The sequence below is a fragment of the Vombatus ursinus genome, unplaced genomic scaffold (assembly GCF_900497805.2).
Source record: "Vombatus ursinus unplaced genomic scaffold, bare-nosed wombat genome assembly UNPS02014799.1, whole genome shotgun sequence".
Taxonomy (NCBI): Eukaryota; Metazoa; Chordata; class Mammalia; order Diprotodontia; family Vombatidae; genus Vombatus; species Vombatus ursinus.
Window position 1 is genome coordinate 24,827,577 of NW_020954577.1, and position 7,203 is coordinate 24,834,779.

At 37.8% G+C, this 7,203-nt stretch overlaps 1 protein-coding gene across 1 annotated transcript in view; it reads left to right on the forward strand.

Moving 5' to 3' along the window:
- EXOSC7 (exosome component 7) overlaps positions 1-6,891 on the forward strand; it is a 47,568-nt gene extending 40,677 nt beyond the window's left edge. The window contains exons 6-8 of the mRNA XM_027871963.1: positions 3,766-3,889; positions 4,654-4,809; positions 6,667-6,891. Coding sequence (XP_027727764.1) covers positions 3,766-3,889; positions 4,654-4,809; positions 6,667-6,771 — 385 coding nt within the window. The 3' untranslated portion in view covers positions 6,772-6,891. The remainder of the gene's footprint in view (positions 1-3,765; positions 3,890-4,653; positions 4,810-6,666) is intronic.
- Positions 6,892-7,203: the final 312 nt, after the last annotated feature.

A 7,203-nucleotide genomic window follows, 5' to 3' on the forward strand; every position in this document is an offset into this window, starting at 1 on the left:
CACACACACACACACACACACACACACACACACACACACACACACACTCATTTCCCGCATCCTTAAAGAGCCCTCACCTGATCCCACCATACCTGTTAGCTGTCATTCCATCTCTCTCTTCTCTTTTGTGGCTACACTCCTTCAGAAGGCCATGTACAATAGATGTTTCGACTTTCTCTCTTCTCACTTTCTTATTAAACCTGCTGTTTGGTCTCTGATCTCAGCATTCCACTGAAACTGTTGTTTCCAAAGTTTCTGATGATTTTCTAGTGGCCTTTTCTCAAGGCTCATCCTTCTTTACCTTGCTGCAGTTATTGATGCTGTCCATCACCCTCTTCTCTCTGTTCTCTGTGATTCTGTGCCACTGCTGTCTTCTTGGTTCTCTTCTTAGGTAAGACCATTCCTTCTCAGTCTCCTTTCCTGGATATACATCCAGGTCATGTCCACTAATCATGGGTGTCCCCCAGAGCTGTCTTGGGTCGTCTTCTCTTCTCCCGACGTATTATTTGACTTGGTGATCTCATCAACTCCCACAGAGTCAAAAACCACCTTTATGCTTACAACATGGGTATTATCCCGGCCAGTCTGGTGCCGGATCCTCTTAATTATTCCTTCAGCACTGCCACTGTGGGGCAGGGCCTGTCACCTCACATCCAGACTACTTTGGTAGCTGTTGGTGGGTCTGCCTACCTCAGGGTTCTTCCCCCCTCCAGTCCGTCCTTCATTCTTCTTTCAGAGCAGTCGTCCTCAAGTGCAGGTCTGACCATGTCACTTCTCTACTTGATACACTGCAGTGGCTCCCTGTTTTCTCCAGAATCGAATAGAAAATCCTGTGTCTTTAAAATCCTTCCTGACCTTTCCCCTTCCTACCTTTAACAGATCTCTTGTATCTTACTACTCTCTACTTACTCTGTGATCCAGTGACTTTGGCTTCCTTTCTGTTCCTTTAACAAGACAAATCTGTTCATTTCCCCTGTGTCTAGAATACTTTCTCTCCTTAGGCTTCCTTCAAATCTCAGCTAAAATCTTAACTTCTGCAAAAAGCCATTCCTAGACCTTTTTAATATTAATGCCTTCACGTTGAGATGATCTCCCAATTTATCCTATACATATATATCTTGTTCGCTACTGTGTTCATTGGTTTCTATATGTTGTATATGGAATCTGTTTCATGGCTTGACCCCTCTGTTTCTTAAAGTAGTATCGCATTGTTTTGATGATTACTGCATTATAGTGTAGTTTGAGATTTTAGGCCCCCTTCCCATGTTTTTCATGTATTCCCTTGATATTCTTTTTTTTGTTCCTCTAGATGAATTTTGCTATTATTATTTTTTTTTAGCTCTGTTAAGTAATCCTTTAATGTTTGGTTAGCATGGTGTTGAGGAGGAGCTAGGTGGTGCAGGTGGATGGAGTCCCAGGCTTGGAGTCAGGAAGATTCATCTTTCTGAGTTCAAATTTGGCCTTAGACGCTTACTAGCTGTGTGACCCTGGGCAAGTCACTTGACTCTGTTTGCCTTAGTTTGCTCACCTATAAAATGAGCTGGAGAAGGAAATGGCAAAGCACTATCTTTGCCAAGAAAATCCCAAAATAGGGTCATGAAGAATCAGACACATCTGAAATGACTAAACAACAAAAAAACATGACATTGAATAAGTAAAGTAATTAGATGGTATTTGTAATTTTAAGCCTGCCCATGAGCAATTGATATTTATTCAAGTATTTAGGTCTCTTCTTTATTTGTGTAAAGAATATTTTATAGTTGTATTCATGTATTTCCTGTATGTGTCAAGGTGGGTACACTCCTAAGAATTTTATATGTGCTTTAATTGTTTTCAGTAGAATTTCTCTATCTTTTCTTGCTGGATTTTCTTGATAATATACAGAAATGCTGATGACTTAAGTTAATTCTCTCTACTAAAGCCTGGATGAAGTTATTGTTTCAATTAATTTTTTAATTGACCCTCTAGAGTTCTCTAAATAAACCATGTATCATCTGTGAAAAATAATAATTTTGTTTCTTCTCTGCCTATGCTTATTCTATTTTTCTTGTTTTACTGCAATAGCTAGTATTTCAACAACTGTATCAAATAATGGTGATGATAATGGACATCCTTGCTTTATTTGTTATCTTCATTGGAAGCTCCTCTAATTTATCTCCATTACAGTTAATGCTGGCTCTTGTTTTAGAAAGATATTACTTATCTTACCATATTACGGAAAAATCCACTTATTCCTATGTTTTCTGGTTTGTTTTTAAACACGAATGAGTGTTAGATCTTGTCAGAAGATTTTCTGTATCTGTTTATATAATCAGTCATGGGGGAGGGGCACAGTGGATACAGTGCTGGACTTAAAGTCCAAAGACCTGAGTTCAGATGCAGTCATTGTGTGACCTTGGGCAGTTTGCTTAATTTCTGTTTACCTCATTTTCCTCATTTATAAAATGGGGATAATGATAGCATCTATCTCCCTGGGTTGTCATGAGGATCAAAGGAGATAATATTTGTAAAGCACTTAGCCCAGTGCCTAGCACATGATAGGTACTTAATAAATGCTTGTTTCCTTTCCTTTCTTCCTTGTTATTAATATGGTTAATTATCTTTATATTTTTCCTAATATTGAACCAACCCTATTTTCCTGGTATAAAACCAACCAGGTCATAATGTATAATCTTTGTGATATGTTGCTGTAGTCTCCAAAAACATATTTTAAAAACCATTTAATTTCATTTAGTATCTTTGGCTTCATGTTTAGAAGATTATTTTATTAATCAGCTACATGGAGTTTCATATTTTTTTTCCTAAACTTCATACGTCAAATAAATACTTTTTGATCAGTTGGTTATTAACAAGTTTACAAAGTTAGAGGCAACTGAAAATTTACAATACAATAACATAACAGAAAATCATGTTAAGAATGGAATTTTTAAAAAATATTACTAGATTATGTGAACAAAGCCTTTTTTTTTTTTTAGGGTTTTTAAAAAATGTATACTTTAGATTAATATCATCTGTCCAAATGATTTATATTCCTTCCCAGAAATCTAATGGTACCTATTGGTATGTTTTCTTTGAATTGGTCCTGAGAATCCCTATCCCCATTTAAAAATACTCTTTTCGATCACTAAGGGAACTAATTTGAAAGTTGAATGAGTTGGCAGTACCTGGTATTCCTATGCTGAATACAAAATTAAAATTAGACATTATTTGGTATTCAGTGACATCCTAGAATTGATGAACAGCATAAGGACCTGAAATTTTCATAAATATTTTGAAATTTGTTTTATACCTACCGAATATAAAGTATTTTTTTTAAATGGGCAACTTAAAGTTGTTTACACCAGTCAAAGAAAAGTCTGTATCCTTCTAGAAGCTGTAATCGTATTATTCAAAGTTTTTTTGTATGCATTCTTTGCCAGTCTTCATCCATCCACCCCTACAAGATCCACATATGCTCCTCTTCCGTCTCCCTACAGTTCTTCCTTCTGCTCCTTTCCATGTAGGCAGCCTTTGCCCCTCTCAGCATGTTTCTTTACAGAGACACTGAGCAGACCCCTGGATGTGGCTAGTGGTTATTTTGTCTTTAACGGGGACCAGGGACCTGTTCAAAGAAAGCATCCCAGCAGTATTCATGAGATAAACACGTTCATCAGCATTCGTCAGGAATACTTTTCTTTTGAAGTTCTGAATTCAGGTGATAAAAAGTAGGTAGAAAAGAAAGCTTTCAAAGCCCTGTTTTACTGTGTTGTTCACCTCATCTCTCAGCATCCCCAAGGTCCGAGTGTTGGAGGACGAAGAAGGATCAAAGGACATTGAACTCTCTGATGACCCTTATGACTGTATTAGACTAAATGTAGAGAATGTGCCCTGCATTATCACTTTAAGCAAAGTAAGTTCAACTTTTCTATGTATTTTGTGATTTATTTTTATGTCTTCTCTACTGATGTGAGTCGCCTGTTTGTAGTTTTGTTTTTTTTTTTAAATAACCCAGAACTACCCTACTTCTCCTTTCCTGTCTGGAGCAGAAACTGCTTCCATTAGTTAAGTAGAGAAAGCTTCTCTGAGAATGTAGAAATAATTTTGATAATAAGAATTGACTCAAAATAGAATCCTATACTAATAGCAATTTAAGATAAGCCTTTAAAAAATTTTTTTTGTAAGAACTCTGGTAGTAGTGAAATAGAAATGTCTCCTGTAATTTCATACTTCTTATCAAATCAACACATTTCAAAACTAGGAAACAAAGAGCCTGTCCAAGTGTCCCTCAAGTCCTGGCAGCTATTCTGTTACGCAGTTAATCAGCAAAAGACCATCTTTTGGGTAGGACAGAACTTCACATAGTCGATCAGAAGTGGAGACCTAGCTTGGAGATGTTGCAGTGTGATGTTTTCAAGAAGTAGCCTCCTCTTCCTTGTAGTGGGTCATTGGGACCTGACAGAAGTGAACCAAGTCTGCTACCGTTCTTTCACAACGCCTGCTTCGCTATTCTGAAGTTTGTGAACTCGCTGAGGGTGGGGACCCCATCTTCTTTCCATCTGTATCTCTGCACCGTCTCACCTGTCGTGCACGCTGACTTGACGTGTCTGTTCTGCCTAAACGTAGTGGAGTGACCATTCCTTCTCACCAGTTTGTTCAATGTTCTTGGTATTTCAGATTGGCTACAGGCACGTGGTGGATGCTACTCTTCAGGAGGAGGCTTGTTCTCTGGCCAGCCTTCTTGTTTCTGTGACCAGCAAGGGGGTGCTGACGTGCCTGAGGAAGGTGGGAAAAGGCAGCTTGGACCCAGAAAGCATCTTTGAGATGATGGAGGTGAGGCACAAGCTTTGGGGTAAAAAAACAGTGATTTTTACAATGTCATTTTTATGGCATTGTACCCATGCTTTATTTATGAGATCAGTCTCATACTTTCTCATTTACCTTTGTGTTCCATCAATAGTTAGGATTTGCTCTTTTGATGTCCTTATAAAGATCTTGAAAAAAGCTGTGGTATGTGTTTTGTTGGCTGTTTGCCGCTCTAGGTAGGAATTTTTACTTTGTCCCCCCAAAACAAAGCATTGTCTTGGGGATTGAGACCCAGATTCTAGTACCAGCTCTGTTGCAAATGAGCCAGATGGTCTTGGCAGATTACTTTCCTTAGTTTTCCTACCCTTAATATAAGGGAGTTAGATCAGATGACTTTCTGTCATTTTGTGGCCTTGAAATTGTCCTGCTACTTTTCTTTCCATATGAGTAAATGATGTAGAGGGAGAACTAGGCAAAGTGCTTTAGGGCGGCTACATATCCTTAGTTCTTCAAGGATATGAAAGAAAAAATGTTTCAAAAGAAAACACATGAATTCCAGGAAATTGATGGTCTCAGGAGTAATGCTGTACTTGAACTAACAGTATGTCCAGAGATCAACATTTAATGAGAAAAAGGAATATTAAAACTATAGTAATATTCTCTTCATCCATATAATACCCTTTTTCCTTGAGAAGTTTCCAGACATGTTACAGTTACTTTTTTTTTCTGAATTCATTTAAATTTAAATCATTTAAAATTTAAAAGAAAATTTAATTTGGCAGCACATTTGTATACTGAACTTTTGTCTCACATATTTGCATAGCAATAGATATATACTCGCTATGTTTATATCTTTAATTCCCTCTCACCTTGAGGCACACCTCCTTCCCCAGCTTCTTTTCTTAGACAAGATACCCCTATTTCATGTACTTTTATGCTCCTTTATCCAAAATTCCATTAAAAATTTCTAATGGCTTCCTTTAGTCTCAAGGCTAACCTCACGTTACATGGCATTGATGCTTTTTGTAAATAAATTGTATCATTCCAATTCTTTTCATACTATTATGTGTATTAAGAAGTCTCCGAGGCAGAAGGTACCTCAGAGGACATTTAGTCCACCCCTCTCTTTGCCCTGCATAGGTCATCCCTAAAGGTCCTTCTCTGGAAGGCCATTGTCTCCCTGGCAGTCCATTTCACTTTTGATCGAATTGTTAGGAAAGTTTTCAGTAAGTCAGGCCTCTGCCTCTTAGTAGCTTCTGGCCCCATTGCTACTATTTTTTTTATTTTTTCTTGTTTTTTGCTTTTTGGTGAGGCAATCGAAGTTAAGTGACTTGCCCAGGGTCACACAGCTAGTAAGTGTCAAGTGTTTGAGGCTGAATTTGAACTCAGGTCCTCCTGACTCCAAGGCCAGAACTCTATTCACTGCACCACCTAGCTGCCCCTACTAGTTTTGTTCTTTGCTTCACTACAAACCCTGATCCTTGTCTCTTGATTTGTTCCTGTAATCTCTATCCTGTCAGCCTTCTCTCTATATTGTCAGCCTTCTCCAGAAATTACAGAGGAATCTCATGGGTCCTTCTTATAATGTTCAAGAAGGAGGTAATCTCAGCAAAGCACTTTGTTCCTGAGCATGAGAACATGTTTGCCATTGCTTTTACCCAAGTTGACTTTATGAGGTGCCTTTTTGTGTGTGTGGTAACAAGGTTTTCTGCTCAGATAAAAATATCTTTCTAGTGTGCTAATAGGTTTTTTTAAGTGCCTGCAACAGTTGGGAAAATTGATAGGCATGAGGTAAACAGTCCTTATTAATTTTTTCTTGTTAATAGTTTTATGCCTAACAAGCATATATGCATGTTTCTTCTCCCTCTGTCCTTGTTTCTGCAGACTGGAAAACGAGTGGGCAAGGTATTACATGCCTCCTTGCAGACTATTTTACAGAAAGAAGAAAACCTGGGACCCAAGAGACAGAAAGTTGGATTTCTGGGATAAATTACACTTCAACCTTGATAGTTGTGTCTTTAAAAACAAAACAAAAAAAATGCAAAAATTTATATGTATTTTTATTAGATGGCTTGACCTTTGTAGCATTTGTATGTATAAAATTAAAATATATTTCTTGAGTTGTTTAGTATTGGCATCTTTTTTTTTATAGTCACAAGCAAAAGACTTAAAACTTGACCAGACATCTTAGGTGCAGTTTGAGAGGTATGTCTGTGTTGGCATCTCTCTCTTCCTCATGTCCTACAAATGGCAGCAGAGTCCATACTAGGGCTGATTGCTGAAGGAATGGTTCCTGTGCCTTTCCTTCTACAGGAGCCCTGTGGTGGTGCTGTTGAAAAGTAAATCCGAAATAATACATCAGTAAGCATTAAGTGCCTAGTACAAAGTAGGTGCTTAATACATGTTTATGATTGATTGACA